Source organism: Vanessa atalanta, chromosome 18 (genome assembly GCF_905147765.1).
Source record: "Vanessa atalanta chromosome 18, ilVanAtal1.2, whole genome shotgun sequence".
In the NCBI taxonomy this organism is placed as follows: Eukaryota; Metazoa; Arthropoda; class Insecta; order Lepidoptera; family Nymphalidae; genus Vanessa; species Vanessa atalanta.
Window position 1 is genome coordinate 8,932,808 of NC_061888.1, and position 23,844 is coordinate 8,956,651.

A 23,844-nucleotide genomic window follows, 5' to 3' on the forward strand; every position below is an offset into this window, starting at 1 on the left:
CACATAAATTCCCTTACTTATAACCACTACTTATATTCCGATTACATCTTCGACGCCATCCATTACACATTTTTTACACAAATCTATAAAATGAATATCATAGATTATTTTAGATCTCGACCAATGAGGTCACGTCATTTCAAGGACAAAGTTGTTCATTTGTCTTTCCTCTTCTTACCATTGAAATGGACTATAGTATTATTGATAGAAGAATACCAAGCAGCGGACTTGTAAACAGTATAAAATACAATCAATATGAAATCAGACTAAGGATATATTTATTTATTTTTCATGTATTATCTGGTAAACTTATAGCACCGACGAATTGTTTTTTTTTTCTATTCTAGAAATATCGAATGCTGTACTTACTCTATGGTATACATACGTTTTCCTAATTTAGTATCTGTGATAGTTTAATATTTTTGTTCCATTTAAATAATTCGACTAAAACAAAAGTTACATCGTGTGCTAACAAAACGTAATGACAAATAAGAACTTAGAGGTGCGTAGTGGAGGTGTGTCACGATAGTTAAACGTTCACGTCAATATGAATGTTTGTATGTAACTTTTTTAAAATAAACGCCAATGAGGTGATATGTGATGTTTTATTTCGTGTGTCTCAATATTGAAAATAATATGATACTCCTATAAAGCAAATATGTATAATTAACATTATTCGTACAGTATCATTTTATAAGTTAAAGCGTCATTTGTCTTCAGCAAAGGTCATAGTAACCAGTCAAGACAAGCTTCATATATCATACTTTACAAAAAACTCCACAATAATGTCATTATAATAATATTTTTTATTAGGTATTTACACGATTCACTTACGATATCACTTACTTCATTTATCGAGGAACGCTCGATATATTTTAAAAGACTACGATAATCCTTTTTGACGTGTTGGATACACGTGTTCAGTTCACACAAGTTACCGTCAGACTGCAGACTTTAATATAATTTACACTTATATACCTAGACTGCAAATAATAACACTATGAAATAGTAAGTGACTATAAATTTAGTAGTAAAGATACACGTTCCAATTTCAGAGATTCAAAGAAAAACAATATAAGGAGGTCACTAATAAAAGTATTTATTATGTTACAGAGATTGCTATCTTTATGTACAGTCAAGGCTGAAGACAAATAAACAATAATGAAATAAACTTGTTTGTCATTCTTATCCTAAGATCGATAGTTGGCCGCACACTGGGCTTGAGCGTGTGAACGCAGAACACATGTATGAATCCTCGCTTTGTAAAAAAATAAGTGTCAATGCAAGTACATACTATGCACAATACAAGCACATACTCTTCGAGTCATAGGAGTACGAGTTCGTTTTTTATTTTATATTCATTACATCGCCAATGTGCCACCAACCATGGGAACTAATAAGATTGTATGTCCCTTGTGCCTGTAGTTAGACTGGCTCGATCACCCATTAAACCGGAACATAGCAATACTATACTATTTCGCGGTAGAATATATGAAAAGAGGTTGGTACTTACCCAGACGGGCTTGCACAAAGCTATACTACCAAGTAAAATAACTAGCAACTTTCTGTGTTCCTTCCTACCTTCCTTCCTATTTTACAATTTTGTTTTTGATCCTAACCACGATTTAAATCTTCATCTTCGGGTCACATCAGGTCAAAAGTTTATCGAGGTATGATATCGAGTAGTAAAGTAAACTAAATATTAGGTATGGAATCCACAAACGAGCACATGCACCTAACGAAGGCAATGACTATCTCATTATAACTCTGGACCCCGATACTAATACTGTACTCGAGTATCTGTATGAAGATATACTTCGAAATACATTCTGGAAGATATTATTCAATCAATAATTCAAATCATTCTTTATCCAAAATGGCTTCACAAACAGTTTTGAATCAGATTAGATTAAAATTAAAACAACCACTCATTTGTAATATAGATTCTATTGTGAAGCAAGAAATTTCTTTTTCTCCAATGAAATACAAATTCAACTAGATACATAATTTTTTCTGTATGTAAATAAACAAATATGAACTTCACCCTTTATAAATATAAAAGAATCTTCAACTGCTCATACGATATAAAATAAAATACTCATGGGAGTCTCGGGGCAATGTGACAACATTCATCTAACACACGAGTTTTCACGTAATGTCATTTCATCATCGACCACAAGATTGATTTATTATAAACTCAGCAAATTTATACGGTTATGCTGACCCGGATTTCAATCCGCTATATTTTGGCGAAAAGATCGATGTTTCTCTTATAGTTTTGTTATATTAACATTCAGAATGTATAAAATAGATGACATTTTATAATGCACTCGCCATCCTCCAAGTGTCATTTATATTTGATTCTGTACGACATTATTTGTACAGCAGTATAGGTTAGGGCTGCAACTGTGTGCAATAAAAAATCTTATTAAATAATAAAAAAATATTTTCTTTGAGTACAAATTAAAACAGAATATATTTTAAAACATAAGAGCTTTTTCAGAAGAGATGTTTTCAATTTAATCTATTTTCTGTCAAAGAAGTTGTTATAACAATTTTAAAAAGGTTATTTTTTACTAACCAAATTTTATGTAAGTCCGCAGCCCTATCCTAAGCGTATTCTATACACAGATGACAGACGCCAGTATACATCTATAAAATACTGCAGCATCCGCGATGCAGACCGCACTGCAGATGTTTTACATTATGCACCCAATGTCTATCAATACATAACATCATTATTTAAGCTATCATAAATATTTCCTAAGTTAAATGCGGTTATATATTATAACGTCATTCTTTTAAATTAATTACAGTAATTATTCACATATTTTTTACGAAAAGAGACGTACGCGAGGAAAAGCAAATTAAAATAATAAATAAATCTTTTTATATGACATATTTTTATTCATTCCGTAACTTGGACTAAGTTACATAATTTATTATCTAAGTTAGTAAACAGCAAAACTTATCGCACGTACGTACAGGGCGTTGTTGCAGCCAGTCGATTACTCAGCGCACAGTCATGCAGGCTGCACGCCCCGCCATCTCGCGGTAAATCGCTCAGCCATAACAGCTGAGTCCTACGGCCGAGGCGCTTGGCGACCGGCTTGTTTAGCTGTTTAATCGGTATACTGAACTCATTCACAACGGCTGTATGGCAATAAGCCGTGCGCCCACGATTTGAAAAAAAAACAAGGCGCTCTTTCCCGAACGCGAATTCCATTTTCGAATTATCGAAATCGGCGGTAAAATTATTTGTCATGTCAATCCTTTTGTGTCAAATATTGTGAATTATTGTGTTTATATAAATCGCGAGTATTGTTAAACGTTTATGTAAATTAAAACTATTACATCTGTATTTATATCAACGTGATTGTCTTCCATTTAGTGTTTATTTAAATATTGAAGTTACTATGGAGAAGGGCGGCGGTTCCAGACTCCTTCAAATGCAGGTAAAGCTTATATCATATTGAATAAGAAATAAATAAATAATAAAAGTATATGTTTAATAACTAAAATATATAATTTAGAATGTACAAATCTACTTTAATAAATAAATAAGATACATTTAAAAACGTTAATAAATATTCATTTTAATAGAAAGCCCAGTGATGTGTCTTATATACATATATAAAATGCATAACATACAATATGCATTTACATAATTATTGCTGAGCTAATACTTATCCTTACTTATATTTTAAAGGCGAAAGTTTGTATAAATAGATATATGTTACTTTTTCACACAAAAACTACAAAATTGATTTTAATTAAACTTTAATATAGCTTGTGCATCAGAATAACACATAGGATATAATTTATAAATATATTGTTTGAATGAGCCGAGATGGTCCAGTGGTTAGAACGCGTGCATCTTAACCGATGATTTCAAACCCAGGCAGGCACCACTGAATTTTCATGTGCTTAATTTGTGTTTATAATTCATCTCGTGCTCGGCGGTGAAAGAAAACATCGTGAGGAAACCTGCATGTGTCTAATTTCAACGAAATTCTGCCACATGTGTATTCTGCCAACCCGCATTGGAGCAGCGTGGTGGAATATGTTCTAAACCTTCTCCTCAAAGGGAGAGGCTTGTTTGAATAATACCTGACAACCAACCCTCAAAACGCGAGAAGCCGTGGCCAAAAACTGGTATTAAATATAACATAATAGACAATAATTTGTACAGAGATTAGTTGATGTGTGTACGTAGTTTTTTGTGATGAATTACAAAAGCATTAAAAAAGGTATATTATACACGACTTCATAAGAAACTGTAATATTGATTAGATACTAAGTATCCTTAGTATAACTTTGTGCGATAAATAAATTACATAGAGCTTATCTCAGCCGGTTCTACAATAAATTGAAGCTCTTACCTTCGTTGTGTATTCCCGTCGCAACACGACCAGCTTACGACATTCCTTAGTAGAAACTAGAGATCCCATCTGGCTACACGCTTTTGATTTTTATTTTAAATTTAAGATATTGTATTTCATGTGTTTTTTTTTTATTATTGAAAATAAATTTAGAGCTATGTTTGTTAACTTAGTAGGTTACTTGGTGGTAGAGCTTTGTGCAAGCTCGTCTGGGTAGGTATCACCCACTCATCAGATATTCTACCACCAAGAAGAAGTACTTAGTATTGTTGAGATCCGGTTTGAGGGGTGAGTGGGCCAAGGTAATTACTGGCACGGGTAAATAACATCTTAGATTCCAAGGTCAATGGTACATTGGCGATTTAATGAATGTTTATTTTTTTTACGGTGCCAATGTCTATGAGTAGTGGTAACCACTTATTATCAGGTGGCCGGCCCACTAGCCCGTCTGCCATACCTATGCCATAAAAAATAATAATAATACAATGGTATTTAATTTGGGCGTCTATTACTCAATTGTAGAGCCATGTTCGTTTAAATAGTAGGTTAACTTTCTTGATAGAAAAATTAATACAGGATTTTGTTAAATTAATATAATTACCGTTTTTGTCTTCAGCTTTACTTCCATATTCACATTTCTGTTGGATATTAGTTTATTTGATCACACCGACATCCTAAGATAACCTTATTCCCCTTATTGAAATAAACAGGTACATAACACTATCAAAGTTATAAATTAATTAATAATTAGCCGCAAATATAGACATGATGATAATTCATTATAGATTAGATGTGATCAGTATATCGAGAAATAGAAATCTAATCTTACTGCTCTACAGTAAACAGATATATAATTAATTAAAACGCATTCATATTTTTTCAAATTTTTATATGCGACTTACTAATCTTGTTTTGCGGTTGAGTCTTTTACATTACGAGGACTTAATATTCGTCCATTCGTCCTTAGCAAATAATTCAGAGAAAATTTAATTCGTTCATAATGTCTTAAGGTCCTCCTCCTTAAAGTATCTCCGAAAAAATTTTTTTCCGTACTCTCGTATACAATGATACTAGTACTACTAATTCTACCATAGTTCACTCTACTCATACATACTTTAATTTATTAAACGTTCGGATACAATATTTTTTTATATATTTTATAAGTATACATTAAAGATGGCAGTCGGTTTTGTTTTCTGCTATTCTCTTTATACATTATAATTATATTCTTGCATACAATCTGTGATTTCTCTGAGAAACTAAAATACAGATTTTTGTGATTAATTTTATTTTTATAACAATGATAGATTTAGATGTATTACTATTTAAAAGTGCTTATGCCTGCGTGTATAAGGATTACTTTGATTGAGATTCCTTGATTTATTTATATAAGTTTAAACTGGATTATCATTCCAATGATAGAATATACAATGACATGATAGACAAGAGTTCGTTGTAAACTAATCAATTTGTTCGGTGACGATGTTTCAACAGACGATTGCTGTATCATAAAATAAAGCTGTATTCAAACTTATATGATATGTGTTATATCTTATATTTAAATTTAAAGAATGATTAGTCATTTATTAAATATTATTAATTAAGAGCCATAAATGGAGTAGAACGCGTGGTTGTCTAAAAAAAGATCGCGAGTTCAAATCCTGATAAGCACAAACTAAAAAGAGGACGGTGTTGTTTGACATTTACGTTACATTGTTTTATTTGGACTCCAGACAGTTCTTATAACCATCAACAATATATATATATTTGTCACCTACTATCTAACACATTATTAATAATAATATTAATGGCGATTATCCTTATAATAATGAAAATAAACAATGACTAATTCCACGGTAATTCTAATTCCTATTATGTTAATACTTGGTTGAAATTACAATATTTGTTTGAGTGATCCTTATTTGAATTCGCAAGCCTTGTTTTGATTTCGATCAGGGTCGGATTCTCCTAAATCTAAAATAGATATAAGATCTATAAACGTGTCGCTCGAAAATAGATCTTAAAACGATAAAAGGCAAAACAAACGCTTTAAATTCAAGGTGTTTAATGAATTGTACCTGACAAAAATTTTAAAGCTTTAAACGAAAATTTAAAATACTTTTACAAAAGTAAAAGTACGTTATAGTATTGACATATTGATCTTTTCTTTAAATTATTATCTTCTATAATCTACTCGCCTTAGTCCGGTTCTGTTCGTGATTCATCAACGGATGTTTTTTTATAAATGCGCCAATCGACGTCTACTTTTAACACGCGAATTATTTCATCTTCTTCTCCCCTAATGGTAAATTATTGAGAGTGAAAGAGATCGAATGCTCTAACTTCTTTTAAAGCTTGGGAACTGAACCTTGACCTCGACCGTTTCGACGATTATTATTACAGCTAGTCAACGGAACCGCGACGGTTACATTTATACATAAAATGATATCAATTGAACCTTTAATATTAAGAATTGTAAATACCACCGTCTGTGTTTTTTAATAAGGATTATGTTATGATTTTTTAATAACTAGCTTTACCATTAACTTTAAAAACCGGTTACATAAAACTCATAGATAAAATATTTTCCGAGTCGTAAGTCAGTTCTGATTAAACGTCAACTCTAAGTATTAAATGTACTATTGTAATGTCCTTGTAATAAGTGCAAACGACAATATTTACACTACATAACATACGAGTACATCACGATTCTATAAATACACGATCACTTGTAATGTCTATTGACAAACAATTTATATTTGAATGTGAACATTTGCAACAAGCATTTCTTTTATAAGTTAAGTATTTATTCATTGTAGACCTTATAATTGTGGGTACAGATTAATATACTGAATTTAAAGAAGGATAAATGACGGATAGGAAATTTAAGATTAATGAATATAGTACTTCAGTCTGTTGTGTCATTAATATTAAGAAATGCTATTACATAGATCGCTGTTTTTTTTTTTTTAACGCCTATCACACAAAATCTCAACCAATGTATTATACAAATATGTTCAGTGTGTTTCAAAGAAGGTTTTTAGCTAAATATTTTTTTAGTATAATTCAACGCAAAGCAACGTGTAGCCGAGTCTGATATTTTTCAATCAAACGTTGATGTTACAAAAATTATAGACAATTATAATGGAAAGGAAGTTAAATCGGGAATTTTGTCGATCGTTAATTTGTTTAGTACGACTACTAACTCAATGCATTCAATTTAATAATATTTTCTGTCGATAATTTTTTTTTTTTAGTCCGTGTCGATTATGAATATCCTTCCAAAAAAGGAAATATATATTTGTTACAGACTTTCCTACCTTTAGTATTAAGACTATGAATATTCATGTGCTTAATTTTTGTTTATAATTCATCTCGTCGGCGTTGAAAGAAAATATTTTGACGAAATCTGCAGCGTGACATTTGCAATATTACTTTTTACGTATACTTCAGGCAAAAAAATATTCATTTAATTTCTTGAGTTACTTTTTTAAATAATTAATAATATATTGAAAAATCTAAATTTAACTGATGTTATACAAATCTGATCTAATAATCAAATCTCTAATTAATGATTAAGAACAAATATAAGAAAAAAAAATATTAAAGCTTGCTTTCGAAAAAAAGTTATTTCAATTAGAACAAAGCTTTTATTCCTGATACTTTCACGAGAGCGGAATTCCCTCCCGGCGTCCAAGTTACGATGACCCCTGACTTGAACAAGTGCATGCAACCTTTGAGTACCATCTCTATGTCTAAAATGCAGTCTAGTGCAATACAATTTTCGAAATTACTTAAAAATTTTAGAATATGGTCTTTTATATATTTAAGTCAAAATACATTACGTAATAAAAGTACATTTACTGTATGAAAAGGCGCTTTTATTTAGTATCTTTATATAAAAAGACTAATTAAATTACACGTAATAATACAAAGAATATCTAATTGTATTATTCGCGGGGTGATACGTGTCATCACACCTCGCTGTCCTAGTTCAAGCGATCGATACTTTGACAAATTATAGGGAATGTAATTCAGGTCACGTAGCGTTATTAGTACATCGAATAAATCAGTCTAGTCTAGAATTTGCATATCATTTGGCAACAGCTTGTAATGCAGGTATTGTATTTCACGTGTTAAAATCATACGTCTAACTTAAGCTTGTATAAAAGTAATATAGCTTCAACCCATAAACATATATTAGACAAATGGATTAATTTAACGTGATTACACGAAGATATTCTACCGTTAAATCTGAGCAACAATGGATTTTTTTAACTTTTGCTAAGGAAACTCCTATGCCTACTGTTGGAAAGGTACAGTTAGCATCGTAGTTGTACGGTAGGGGAAAAAGGTTAGAAATACAATTAGTTAAATAGATTTTATGTTTAATTGTCTGTGTCTAATTCTTGACAAATAAATATAATATTTGACAGTACGCCAGAATCTGAATGTTTATAATAGTAGTGTCTATGCTGGAGGACTTTGTAATAAAAATTAGTTTATAATGTAACTAGTTGCTGCCCCGGTTTCAAACGCGTTTTTGGCGTTAGGCGTCAGATTTTAGGCATAAAGAGTATAGCCTATATCATGCTTACAGTTGTTTAATTTAAAATATCATCAAATCTGGGTACATGTTTTGCCTTGAAAGAGCAATAGACAGAGTTACTGCATGTATAGAATTAATCTAGATTATAAGTTACAAGACAATAACTCTAAAGTGTTAATAAAATAGCTTGTTTTTTTTTTCAATTCCACCTGTAATATTATCTCGACTAATGATCGATTTTATATAAAAACTAATCGGGGAAGTTGATCAAAAACAGATGATTAGAGCTTATAGCCAGGCAAACTATTTGCGTTTTATCAATGTACATAATATTATCTTTGTCACCAACATAATAGAAGGTATATATCTCTTACGCCTCTTTACTATTATGTGAAGTCTACTTCTAAATATAAAAACAAATTATTTTTAACTATTTTTTTTTACTTCATATTATATTCAGCTGGCGTCAGTTACGTTGGAAATTAAATACCGAATACTGAATAATATCCAGAATTGCACAAAATTTAAGTCCAACTTTCGATAGAAACAGGTTAAAATATAATATTATATAACACAAACACGTTCAACCTTTAAAGGGTGAAGCAATAACCTGTTGATATTAAATTATGACTTGAGTTTGTATCCATTACTGTTTCTTACTTTTATTAAATATGTGTATATATGCTAGTCTACATAGCTATTTAAGTTATTAATCCCTCCAAAATTTAGTTGCTATAAAATTAATTATTTAATATTTATTTTATTTAACGTGCCTCATTGTTTTAATGGTTATTGTATAAAGCTACAGATCGCTTGTTCCAGGGTTCAAATTTCAGGTTTTGAATCGAGAAAATGTATATATAATTATATATTATAATTTATAATTATAATCTTCAACTTAAAAGCCTGAAGAACTTCTAGTAAGAAGTTATTGCTCTGTATTATTTGTGTGTGTAATTTATAAATACATGTTTTGCAATGGTGTTTTAAATATTTATAAAATTACGTTGATCTTTTTTTTTATATTGTTTCATTTACCTTTAAAATTTAAAAACGTTCGTTCCTATGTAGTGGTAACTCCTCAGACGGGCCCTACATAACGCTCTACTTGGTGAAAGGATTCAATAGTGTCTTAAGCCTTCTTACCACTTTATTCGAGTCTCATAAACTTTAGCCTAAGGCTTTCCAAAGTAAGTGGTCGAGGGAAAAGAGTTCTGTTAGTATTTAAACTATTTTACGTGATGTTCTTCCATATTTATTGTCTACTAATATTTTGTCCTTGTTATGAGATACAGCATATTTGTAACTGAAATTTTAACTAGAATTGATGCCTATATGTTATACATAATGGTATCGGTTTGCTCTATCAAACAATTGAGATACATTTTTTTCTGAAACAACAAGTTCCTCTTTACCTGTAACTTTTTTTACAAATAACATTATAGTAAAATCCATTTATGTATTCCGCGACACTTCGGTTATCGATTTAAGCGTCTGATAAAAACATACTCATTGCGAACTATCTCACGCCTCTATACACGCGATGTACAGTCAAACACAAATATTAGCAGCACACAAATATCGAGGTGACTAGCTGATTAGTCTCAGTCAGTACAATTTTTAATATTTTGGCATTTATGAATTTTCAATAAATTGTACTATTGCACAAGTCACGGTGATTTTCATAAAACCATTCGTAATGCCAATTAATCCTTTTTCTTATAAGAATCAAAAGTATTTGAGAATGCGACTATATTTAAAATACATACTTTGTATTAGAATTGTTACATTATTATTATTTAATAATAATAATAACTTAGTCGGATAAAATCCACGAATAAACCTCGAAAAAGATGTTATAATGATTAGTGCTATCTTATATTGGTGGATTAATTTTTAAATTCAAATTCTACCATTAAATTTTAAGGCAAGTTTTGTATTGTTCAATTTGATACGGTTTTTGAATTGTACACAATCTTTGAATTTTTAATATTATAATTTTAAGACCGTTTTTTATGATTCCGCAGAATATTCTATTACCAACAACAACACTTTTTGGTGCGATGTTACCTACAGTAGTGATCCATTACGAATGTATCGATAACGATACATATTGAGAAATAGAAGAAATTTATATGTTATTATTACGTGAAATCTATAATATGATTTGAGCATTTTAAAATAAATAATGTTTCACTCTTGAAATATCTACGTAATAAAAGCTATCGAATAAAATAGCTACTCCTTATCTTTTTACAGTTGTTTTGATGTAATTACCGCAATACACTAATTGGTAATAATTATTATTACTAATAATAATAACTATGAATAATAATAATTTATGTTTAATAGGGTCAGAAATACATATTAAATTAATAATTATAGTAATCTACCATTATTAATTAGAATTTTCTTTGATTAAGTTAGGTTAATACATTTCATTTTAAGAATATATAATGTATTGTTAATGTAATATACGTTTCGTGTTTCGTATTTTATAAATTAAAATTGTAATTTGTCAGTAACTATATATTTATATTTTTATGTATAAAAACAATAAATCATGCTAACATCATATTTTTATTCATTTAGTTTTATTTCTAATTCTTCTTTCCCGACTACTGAATAGAATAATTACCCTGTTTATTTGTACGTATTTTGGAGTGTTCTCGTTCGATTACTACTATGATACTCACGTATGACGTATATGTCAATTAATTAATATGACGAATGGAATTCAATAATAAAATCGTGAATGTGGGATAAAAATGAAAATTTCTATACATACCTTTAATGAACTATCTTGGAAAATAATCAGTCATCCTAATTAAAAAATTCGAAACAAAAACAAAATTAATTTTCCATTAAGACATGATATAGACACATTCAATCATTTTATCAAGACGACGAGGAAAAAAAACATCCATCAATTCATTAAAACTGTCACGTAGACTCATAAATCATTGGGGATTTGTTAAGGCAAATTTAATCGTCATTTTATTTTGGAGGCAATAAAAGGATTGGTGGAAATAACCCTGGTGCTTTAAATGTCCAAAGCTGTGGGAGGATGAGATCGAGATTGTTTGATAATGTTCAAAATTGCAACGATGCAACCTACACGATTTAGCTAAACATATATCTATAATAGCGCTGGTTGTATGCCTTCTATATGCATATTATATATAGATATATGGAAATAATTCAAATACTTTCCTTAGGAGACGGTTTAAACCTTTTCAAGATTTTTTTAAGCAATGATCTGATTTAAATTAAGCCATTAAATATTAACACATTTAAATCAATAAAAGTTTTACGAAAACGATTTTATCGAGTATTGATTAAATGATGTAATACAGTTATAATGGTTTTGAATATTATATAACTCGATTTAAATGCATTACCACCCAGACGACCTCGTTCTAGATAATCGCAAAATCTAATTATCGCTTTTAGGGCATTGTACCAATAACACTGCTATTACTAAGTGGCATGTAAATATGTATCTAGTTCTCTCAGATTTAACCTAGAATTCTATTATTTAGAATCAGTAGATTGACTTGTCATTCGCCCTTTGAAATTAGCACCAACATTAACCATCCCTTCAAAGTCATCAACGTGGCAACCGACTTTTTGAACTAAGATGTCTTTTAACAGTGAATTCATTGAATTGCTTTAGTACTTTTCCGTGACTTTACCTACTCGACTTAAAACAAGTTCGACTGTATGAAAAAGTTTTCTTTAATCATTTTTCATTATCACAAAAAAAAACGAGAATGAATTTAGTATTGTCGTCCTGTAACTTCGACGCTACAAACAATATTATTTGAAGAATGTATCACGAAACGATATATAGAGATTGTGCAAAAAGTATCCAACCAGGTGTTCCTTAGTTCTTCAAATCAAAATGAACAGATTATGTTTGCTGAGGTTATCATAACCACCAATACCTGCCATTATTCTACCTAAATAATCTGAATTTGGCAAGTTTTTCGTTTGGTTTTTCGCGATAATCCAACCTGCACATACACACAAGAAAAAGCAATGAATTTGCAACTGGTGAAGTGAAAACTGCCGAACTGTTGAAGTGGCTATGGTACCCACACAAATAGGATAGATTAGGCTAGCTATGTTCAGCTTTGCAGGCTGAGTAAGCCAGTATAATTACAGATACAAATGATATGCCATCTTAGTTACAGAGGTAGGTGACAAACTGACGCTGAATAAATTAATAATATTACTTACACTACAAAATGTCTATAGGCGCTAGACCTAATTCCGTCCAGTCTTCTTGCCCTGACGATAACATGTTCCTGACATGTTAACATGTACAAAAGTTTTCCTATATTGTATATCAGATAGTTAAAAGCCACTAAGTTCTTTCACAGCTTCACCGCACGTTCGGTATCAAGTGCTCTCAAAACCAAGAGTCCTTGATTGAACATCCATTTATTTCCAGCGCTTTTGAGCCATTTCTAACGGGCATTCAGTACTAATTGAAGAATGCATTAATTTACACTTGAACCAACATGTATCGGAATACACTTTGCATATCTTGGTAAGACTGTAAGGTTGGTTATATTTGAACAAGTGTACTTCGGCATGTGATGTAAGTGTACTTTTGCTTATCTGTTTTTAGAGTATTTGACAATATCATTCGGTTTCACTCCGAGTAGGGAAAATGTATTGAGAGGGATCTCTTAATAGTTATATAAATTAGACCATATACATTGCGCACCGCGTTTTTTTTTAACAAGTCTTATTCAAATATCTTGTCATATTTTCTAAAGTTTAGGAGGACAAAATGCGTTTAAAATTAATACGTTATTTCGTAAAGCGAAAATTGTTACAGCGTGTTAACTATAACTTTTCGTATCAGACCTTTTGTAAGCATTTTAGAAATAATCATGTTTGGCGCTTGCAAAGTACCTGACTGTTTTCTCTTTTATCTTTTTTGATCTAATTCTAATCCCATAGATGATTTTACCTCCTCTCTGTATGTCCCTCTCTCTTAATTCAAATTATAAATATAATTAAAGCAAAAGTTAAAAGCCTGAAAGCATCAAACACCTGGGCTAAGGCCTCCTCTCTTTTCTTTAAGATGTTTTAAACCGTATTCCACTTAGCAACTCCAATGCAACCCGCATTGGTGGATAAATATAATAAATTAAAGAACAAAAAATAGCAATTAATAGTCAAGTAACATTACATTACAAACGCCAGGAACTTCCAGGAAGTACGTAATTTGTTAAATTCAGAATTACTAATACAGTGATTGTTAGCCATTGCTTCCTTTGAAAACATAATATTACTCTCTCATTGCATTGAATATTCTTGTAAACGCTTGACGGCTGCGCGTTTTATAATTTATAGACATTTTTTGCATGAATTATAACCTTGAAACAAATGATAAACCGTCGTCGTATATTTTTATATGATTGGTCGTATATTTAAACCTGTAATCTGATAATGCAAAGGTTTAAAATTATCGCAAATAGTCACCCCTATTACATCCTAAAGGGAATACGTCGAATTAACAATAACCCTTTATATATATAAAAATATACTTTATTCATGTAGGAATTTTACATGAAGTTTTAGACCGTCATTTTACAAAACTATAAGTGTATTTTGATTTTGTAAAGCATTGAATATACAATTTATATTCTATCTGTGTAATTCGTGTGAGAATTTTAAATCACGATCGTCAAATAAACATAATTTTCTATTGCGTTCACCCGTTTATTATTGTTTGCGTATATAATTGTCGTCGTGTTGCAAGTATAATGACGTCTGTCATCATCATATGTAATTTGTCTGGTCGTACACCGTATCCATATTGGTCCTAATAATATACAGTACATTTAAATAGAGCATTTTTTTGTTGGGCATTAGTGGCAATTTTACACATTTTTATTTTATTATATACTCAATCAAAATATGACTGAACTTCGATTTTGGATTCTATTGAAATTGGTAAAGATGTTGTATATGTTGTAAAATATAATAGTTATACAAAAATACAATTAGAATCATGGACATTTACAACTTTGTACAAAAAATGTCAACTTAATTAGTGTTACGAGCCATCCATTACGCGTAATAAACACTCCCCTGAACTGTATTTTGTTGTAGAACTAATTACTTTCTTCACGAATATAATGTAAACCGGATATTTCTAGAAATGAACAGAATTTAATATTTAAGCTAATATGTTTTCTTTTATTCTTTTTGACAATAAAATATACTTATGTAATACATAACAAAGGGTTTTTTTTTGTAAATTTATGGGTAGTATAGGTATATTACAAATTGGCAAAACACTTAAATATCCTAAGCTATTAAATGACGTCATAAAATATCATAAATTTAAAACATTTTTATTACTTTCCTGTCACAAATTATCAACCTGATTTTCCTTTCATATTTTCACAGAAATCCAGAATAAATCGACTGGTAAGGTAAAGACCATCGTATTATATAGAAAAAATTAAGATTTAATCGAATTATAGGTATAATCCATTACACGATAAAACATTTCTCTGGTTGTTTTCCATATAGCTTGTTTCGTAGAATTGGATATGCTTAGTTGATTTAGTAAATGCAAAAATCTATGATAAATTTATTATAATCATTCATAAAAAATATGCTCTTTTAAAATCTTAAAATTATACTTGTGGTAATTATCTACTATGATTCTTGAAACGTATTTACTTTAATTATTTATCATAATTAAAGTAGCATTGTATATAATTTTTCGATAATTCACAATGGTATTTTGCGGTGAGTTTCAAATTTGTTTTTAGATAGTGTCTATTGAAACCTCGTTGCTGGAGAAATGATACGTAAACCTTCAAAATAGGTACATATTGACGGTCTGCGCGAAATTCCGGACCAAGAAATTTTACTCTTAATGGCGTTTCTTGTTTTAAAGCTTTTGTTCGAGAAGAATTATGCATACATTGTTCGCAATAACCATGACAAGCTTTGAATTAATCTTAATACCTACACAGATATTCAAATTCTCATAACAAAACGTCGTTTTAATTCATCGTTTATTCATTCATCGCTTGCTTGTTTGTATCTACGTATAATATAAGTACATACTAACAAATATAATTTGAATGAGTTTAGTCAATGCATAGATATCCACTTGTAATTGCTGCGAACTGGAACACTTAGTGTCAACGAGACGCAATTAGCTTTCCATGAATTATTCAGTAAGGAAGTAATTTCCATATATGTTATGACATGTTACTCGTAGTATCCTGTAATACATAGAATTAGGGTGAATTGTATCTTAATTACTGAAAGTCTAAAGGACAAATTTGTCAACATTTTTTTTTTCCGAGAACGTAAACGGCAAATTTCAAATCGCTTGTAGGACATAATTATTATTGGGAATATTACTTGCCCTTTTATTATTTACCGTGTATTTCTTAGTACTCGTTCCAATAGTGATGCCAAATCTTTTGTACGCGATCTTCAAACTTTACTTTTTTTTACAGATAGCAGGATTAATGTTATTGTCTATGTCTTTCTTATATGTATGGTATGGTTAAATTTTTAGCAAAACTTATGACGTTACTAAAATAGATTAGAAAATATGTACAACAGATTCTTCATACATATCAACAATTTAAAATCGAAATTATAAATCGGTCAACAGACAACACTTCATTGGGTAGAGCGAATAATTTATTCGCCTGCAATAAATTGGAACAAATGTCTTTAATTTTCATTGTAATTTATCAGTCAATTGAAACGGGAATTCTTTACTTATTTATTGATCGCATAAACACTTGACGCTCTTTTCCTTGGCAAAATATAATTCTAAACAAGGCTTAAAAGAAAGCTGTGAAACGAATGAACTTCTTTACAAACTTACATCCCCAAATTCACCTAAATTCTGGTTGATTGTGATTTTAAACATGATTTTTTAAAAAGGCGTATAAATTGTATTGTCCTCAAAAACAGAAGCGAATTTCCATATTTCTTACTTTGCAAATCTTACCCTCGTATGTGGTTAATTTAAAAATAACTTTCTTCAATTTATTGACGAAGATGAAGCCTACACCAATTCCAAATTTCTAACATCAGAAATGACGAATTTCCGTACAAACTTTCATCCCCAATTAAAGCCGCTTGAGAAATGAATTTTGATAAATGTTCGACAGATTAGGCTGCATTGTATGTCGGTAAACAGATTCAATATAAACATTGTAAACATGAAACATTGTTTTAATGACTGTCGTGCGAAATTATGGCACCACGTGGGTTGATACTAGGACAGCCGTAGGTCGAACACGGAGCTCTATGATTGCAGTATAAAAATAATGTTGAATGTAATGTTTGTTACTATTACTTTTATAATTTTATAATAAATAATTACTAAGACTTTAGCTATAATTTTATTAAGCTTAAGTATTATTAGTTATCACCCAGAAAATATCGTTATTGAAATTTATATAATTTGTAATAAATAATTAACTTCTATTTCATTTATAATTACAAATTAAAGATGATATTTTTTTAATTCTAAATAATTATAGGCTACAAATCCATATTCGGCATATTAAGCATCGACCTTTGCGCACGTTCAATGAATTTAAATTAGAAACGAAAGTGTTGACGTCATATTTAGCGCTGCCCTACAAGGAAACGACTCTGAGTCACATCAGTCCGATCATTTATGGTCCGGACTAGTGTGGGCCGCTTTTAATATTAAATCGACCTTAAACAATTGGCACAAAGCACAATATACAACGTCAAAAATCACATTTAGTTTCGTCTTTAAGATCATAAGCTAAGTTAAAAGTAATTTTGAATGTTGAAATGCATACAAAATTAAACGTTTGCTTCAATATAAGACTTTCATTATGCAAAATATGTTTTCACATGAAATCGCTTAAAATAGCCACATTTTTACTACTACCGGTTTTCTTACTAAAGTAACTTCTTATGGCGGGAGTAAAATTTTAATGAATGTAAGGTTAGAGTGAGTGGGTAACATTTCTTAAGTGAGTTTTGAGTTGGATATGCCTTAAACTATGCCTTAAGATATGCCAATTATTACTATAAGCAATTGTTAGCTAATCTTTATTAATTAATTAAACTATTCAAGTCAAATCTGTCATTAGAAGTTTCTTAACCATCTAAAGAACGAATTTAAAAAAAAAGTCATTATAATATATACAATTTATGGTTATAATTTTTTTGGCGCAAATGAAAGAGTCGTAGGTACTTTATGCATTGTCGTTTTTTATAATTAAAAAAAAACATAACCAGCCTATAAATTTCCCACTGCTGGGCTAAGGCCTCCTCTCCTTTTGAGGTTTACTAATAAATAAATTAAGTTATATTATTTGCATTGTCAAGGACAGTTGGCGACAGGAAGGCGGTCCGTCGGAAAGCCAGCCAAATCCATTGCAAGCAGTGTCGTATAACACATTAAAAAAAAAAAAGCTTTGGTTATATTTTATATTCGATGTCCTCAACAGTTATTTCGTATTGCAATATAGTATTAAGAATAAACATTGCAGTTTTGAAAGTGTCGCGACCAGTTATTTGTCGTTCCAAATTCTTGTAATATTTTCGACAAGTAGACGTGGAAATCGCATAACATTTACATTTATTTATTCTTTTCTAAAAATCTGAGATCTAGAATGTGAAAGGTGAAGTGAAAGTAAGGAGTAAAATGAAACTCATGAATTAATTTTTAATACTTACTACCAATCGATGCTTTTAACGGCAATGTAATGTACGTTCTTTTTAATATTCTTAGAATAATAAAAAAAGTATATTATTGAAATTTATCTGCTTTTTTATTTGATTTGTTTTAAGTTATTCAATTTACAGTTCCTGAACTGTTCATTAATGTACTCAATTTTTTTTTAAAGTACTAATTTTGGATATAACATTAATTATTATTTTTAATTCAATCAAAAGTTCTCTCTAAATCGAATGTACAAAAAAAATAAACGTGTTAATTAAAATTCAAGTTTTAAAGAAGCTCAGTCATTCAATCGAACAAGGGTCTAAATAACATTCTAATTAAACCGTTTACTTTTTGTATTTAAACAGTCGTTTACAATAACAAAAATAAATATAAATGCGTCCATTTATTGGACACATTGATACGGAAAAACACAGTAAACCGATCCGTTTCAACCGCAAGAAATCGCATCCCAACATTGTTTACATCGCGAACCATTGTGATATACAAAACATTATAATTTCAATCTTAATTCAATACAACAAGTCACAAAATCGATTAATTGTATATTCGCTAAACAGGTGACTTAACGCTTTCAGAATAAGTGCTTTTTCAAAGAAGGCAATAGTTAAACAGGGTCAAGCTAGCGGTAATTCACGAGGTCGTGAGTTATTAACACCGTGACATTGGAATCCATGTGTACCGTTTCCAGTTGCTAGACAACCAGTAAATAAACAAACACCCTTATTGGTAAGGTAATTTCATTCACCTTTCACGTATTCAGATTTACCGACGTGTTTTCGTTCGTGACGTTAGATAGAGTATCGAGAAATAAGTGATTTATCTGGTAATAAGTTGTAGTTAAGAGTGCCATTAGACTAGACCAAAAATGAGTGTGTACTTGCTAAAGTTCTATGAATTTATCTTTGTGATAAAACTTTAAGCACTATCATAAAAATTTTTTTGTATTTGAAATTGAATTTAAAAGGGTTCGTTATGGATTCTCATAGTTTTTCAAAATCTCTGGACATAGTGAATTGGTGGGAACCTGAACATTGGAAGCCCCGTCGTCGGTATGCATCTTCAGCAACTTTGCAAGGAGCAGACCCTTCGAATATAAGAAACGGTTGGCTAACATTGCCTGATTCAAAGGTAAAAAAAAAAAACTTGATCTGATTGCTTGGAAGAATTTAATTACTATATATAAAATTATCAATATTTTTTACTTCAATTATTCATAAAAGAAATCTGGCGATAAACTTAAAACTGGAAAAGTTTTATGACTGATTTCTCATATTTTGTCAATTGATCTTGATTATTTATGAGTTTCATGCTCTGTAAGTCCCTCGAATTTAGTCGTTTATAATACTATCGAATAATCGTTCTTTCTTCCTTACTTCTCAGCATCTAAGTTACAAATATGAATGTCATTTTAAGTATACGGATATACACTCATCGATTTACTAAAGTTTTAATGAATCGAACTGTTTTGTTCCGGTACAATCAATAAACAACAAGCTCTATAAATTACTGTGTAGGTCTTACGTCAATCAAATTCCATATACATTCCTATTTACCATAATATATGACTGTTTCCTGAGCTGAAATAGCCAATACGGCTATTTTAAATTACCCTTTACAGTCAATATCGCGATTTCGATGACATTGGGATGCCGGTAAATCGGTATTACGAGAGAATAAACGCAAAGAAATGGATACGACGTACGGTGTTTTGACGGACATTGATAATTACAACCAAAGTCTACGGTTCAGTATCGTTTATAGAATAATTGTTAAAGTACTTTTCAGTGTTTTTATATATTTTTTTATAATGTTGGTAGGTAGTTGGGCTAATGTTCCATTTGAAAGTGGTTACCGCCCAGAGGCAAACGATGTAAATTTGTGAGCTAAAATGTTATGTCCCTTGTTCCTGTAGTTACACTGGCTCACTCACCCGTCAAACTGATATACAGACAGATATAGATGAATATCGTTAAGGATATATTTTTATTAATGCAGAATTTTGCTTGCTTTCGGGTGAGTGTTAGCTTTTATCAATATTAACCAATTTACAAATTCACTTTTAGTCAATAACTTTGGACAAATGACAAATAATTTATGTAATCTAAATATACGTACTCATTTGAAAACGTCAAATTTATTGATTTCGATTGGAGCTATAGAATTATTTGTTTCCTTCACCCCGACGACCTTTTAACTTTGAACTAAAGCACATAACAATATCTGATATTACGCTTATATGTAAGGTGTTCATTTTCGTTAATGTATTATGTAGTACCTACTAGTTTCATCTTCATATAATTAGAATATTAACATGTGTATTTTGTCAAAAATACTTTAACACTATTTCAAGCTATGAATATATATTAAAATATCACTCAATATTTTTGCTAAATAACTCATCTAAAAAAAATGTACACTATAGTTGTTACACAGACGTTGCCTTGTGTGCAGTGTGGTCTATTGTAGCAGGACCGGATTTAAGGGAGGCTGTCCGGATCTACAGCCCGGGGCCTCCACAGAAATTCAACTCAATAAAAAAATTTAACACATAAAAACCTTTATTGTCGTATAAAATACATTTATTTATTTTAAAATAATTCAAGACTTTTTCTAGTCTAATCTAGTCCAAGACCTGAGAAGGACCGGCGAAAGAAAGTCTTTTTTGTCAATTTTGTTATTTACATATATTGAATATGAAGCCAATAACTAAGAAGCGATCGTTTCATTCCCAAGGTGTGCTAACAATCATAAACTCACTAATTGTATAATGTATAATAACATATACCTTTCGCACACAAGCGTTCCTTAACTTTTTTTTTTATTTGCCAACAAAGGCATTTTGAACGCTTTCCGGGATCCTGTTGTAGAACCGTATACATGGCCCATAAAAAAGTTACTGACTCTATGGGACAGTCGAGTAATAGGAGTAACAAGTTTATTTTTGTTCCTTGTACCAATATTATGAGTATCACATATTGAAGTCGATTAAGGTTACATAAAAAGACCTATTTCTAAAACATTATCATAATAATTAAGTAGTTTTCAATCATAAATCGTGACATTTATAATCAAAACAACATTGTACGAATCCTTACAAGCCTTAAACAATAAAGACGGCGCTCACTTAGTCATACGCTGCCGTTACATCACACACGCGCGGCCTCGTGTGTCGTGATTCAACGCCGTATATGGAGAATACGAAGTTTGCATTAAACCTTTTGTTTTTGATTCAGATACGTTTTCTGGGTATCGTGTAACCCAAAAAACTTAAGATTTTTGACCATTTCGAGGTCAACATTTGATACTCTTGCTTTAAACTGGATTTTTCACGCGTCGCATTATTTGTAAACGCACACAGCCAAAAATACGTGCAGCTGTTTTTATATTTATTTCATTTACTTTCTACCACAGTAAATTTAATATTTCGTAATATGGAAAATATTAATAGCCTTCCACTGTCTAAGCATTATTATCTATAGATTTGATCATAGATCCCATATAGCGTATAACACTGACTCGTCCAAGTCCTGAAATGTATTTTTTCTCACTCACTATTTAGAGCTAATTTTGAGACATATATAAATCCTCCTTCTTCCCTTAAACACCTACTAATAAGAAGTTAAATACGAGCTATTATAACATAACTATTTGATTTTGCTATACGTTTGCAGTCAATTCGTAAAATTTAACCGTTTAATACGTGAACAGGATATTTAATGAATAATTGTTATAAATTTTATTAATATCATATATTTCGTTCTATTTACGTATTTTCCTGTTGATTTTTCGACAATATCGAATTGTGTCGGCTTTAGATAATTGTTTAATTAAAATTACACAACTATACATATGTTTTTTATTCGTTTCGATATGTTTTTATTGATAATAATGACTATATTAAGAATACAGTCGAAGTTTATCGCTTCATCTGTACTTTTATGGCAATTTTACAAGTTTGTGTGATAAAACTGAGTCCGTTTCTTTGTTTGCGTGCTTGTTTGATATTATCAAAGTTTTTTTTTTTCATTTTATAATCAAAATATACATTATATTGACTAGTGAAATCCTATTTGTCTTCTTCTCTAAATATCTTTGAACTTACACTATAAAATTAAAATGAACTTTGATTATGAATAAATACTAAATTTTTATTTCTTTTAATTGAATCGTTTACGATCTCGCACTAATAGTATCAGTAATAGTAGTAATAGACATCACATTGTGGTATTAAAATGCGTACTTTCTAATTTAAATGAGATGCTACATAAGATACTTTAATATGCCGTTAAATTAGTTAATAAATTATAATGTAAATCAAAATATGCTTTATTCAAGTAGGCATTTACAAGCACTTTTGAATCGTCATTTAACAAACTATTATTAAGTATAGCTACCACCGGTTCGGAATGTAGATTCTACCGAGAAAACCGGCAAGAAACTCAGTAGATACTCTTTTTTTTTATTATTACAAATATATTAAGGATGATTAACGTATAGAATAAGCAAGACCTGATTCATGATTTACTTAAACTTTGTTAAATAAATAAATATATATATTGAATCAACTTGTTTGACAACATAACAATCTCAGCGATAGCGAACATCCATCGTAAGTTCAATGAGCTTCGACTGATTTACTTGTTTACGGACGCGAGATAAGACTAAGGAATTCATGTAACTACTTTGTTGTTTAACTATAAGTATACGGAACTTTGCTTGTTTTTATTTTATGAAATACGTAGGCGAACGGACAAATTAACGTCCTGATGGTGAGTGGCGCCGTAAGAAATTTTTATCATTCCTTAGATCGCCAATTGCCTTGGGAACTAAGTTATTACGTCCCTTGTATCTAAAGTTGCACTAGCTCACTCATCCTTCAAACCAAAACACAACAATACTGAGTACTGCTGTTTGGCGATAGATTATAATGAGTTGGTAATACCTACCCAGACGGGTTTGCACAAAGCCCCACTATCAAGATATTTAAGAATTCGACAGTAGAATAGAAATTGATAGAGTTTGATAGAATATTATGACGCAGAACATGCAGGTGGTGGCCCATTTGTTCGTCCGCCAAACTATAACATAAAAATTAAAATAAACAATTGAGAGTGCATTTGTTTTTACACACACACTAATCCATTCGAATAACACCTGCGCAGTTAAAATTGGCCCCC

General features: G+C 30.5%; 1 protein-coding gene across 4 annotated transcripts in view; it reads left to right on the forward strand.

Moving 5' to 3' along the window:
- Positions 1–3,017: 3,017 nt before the first annotated feature.
- Positions 3,018–23,844, forward strand: part of LOC125070717 — a 32,968-nt gene continuing 12,141 nt past the window's right edge. For 3 of the 4 annotated variants that reach the window (XM_047680645.1, XM_047680648.1, XM_047680646.1), the window contains exons 1-2: positions 3,018–3,455; positions 15,364–15,384. In XM_047680645.1, coding sequence (XP_047536601.1) covers positions 3,417–3,455; positions 15,364–15,384 — 60 coding nt within the window. In that variant the 5' untranslated portion in view covers positions 3,018–3,416. The remainder of the gene's footprint in view (positions 3,456–15,363; positions 15,385–23,844) is intronic. The other variant, XM_047680647.1, reaches the window with a different exon arrangement.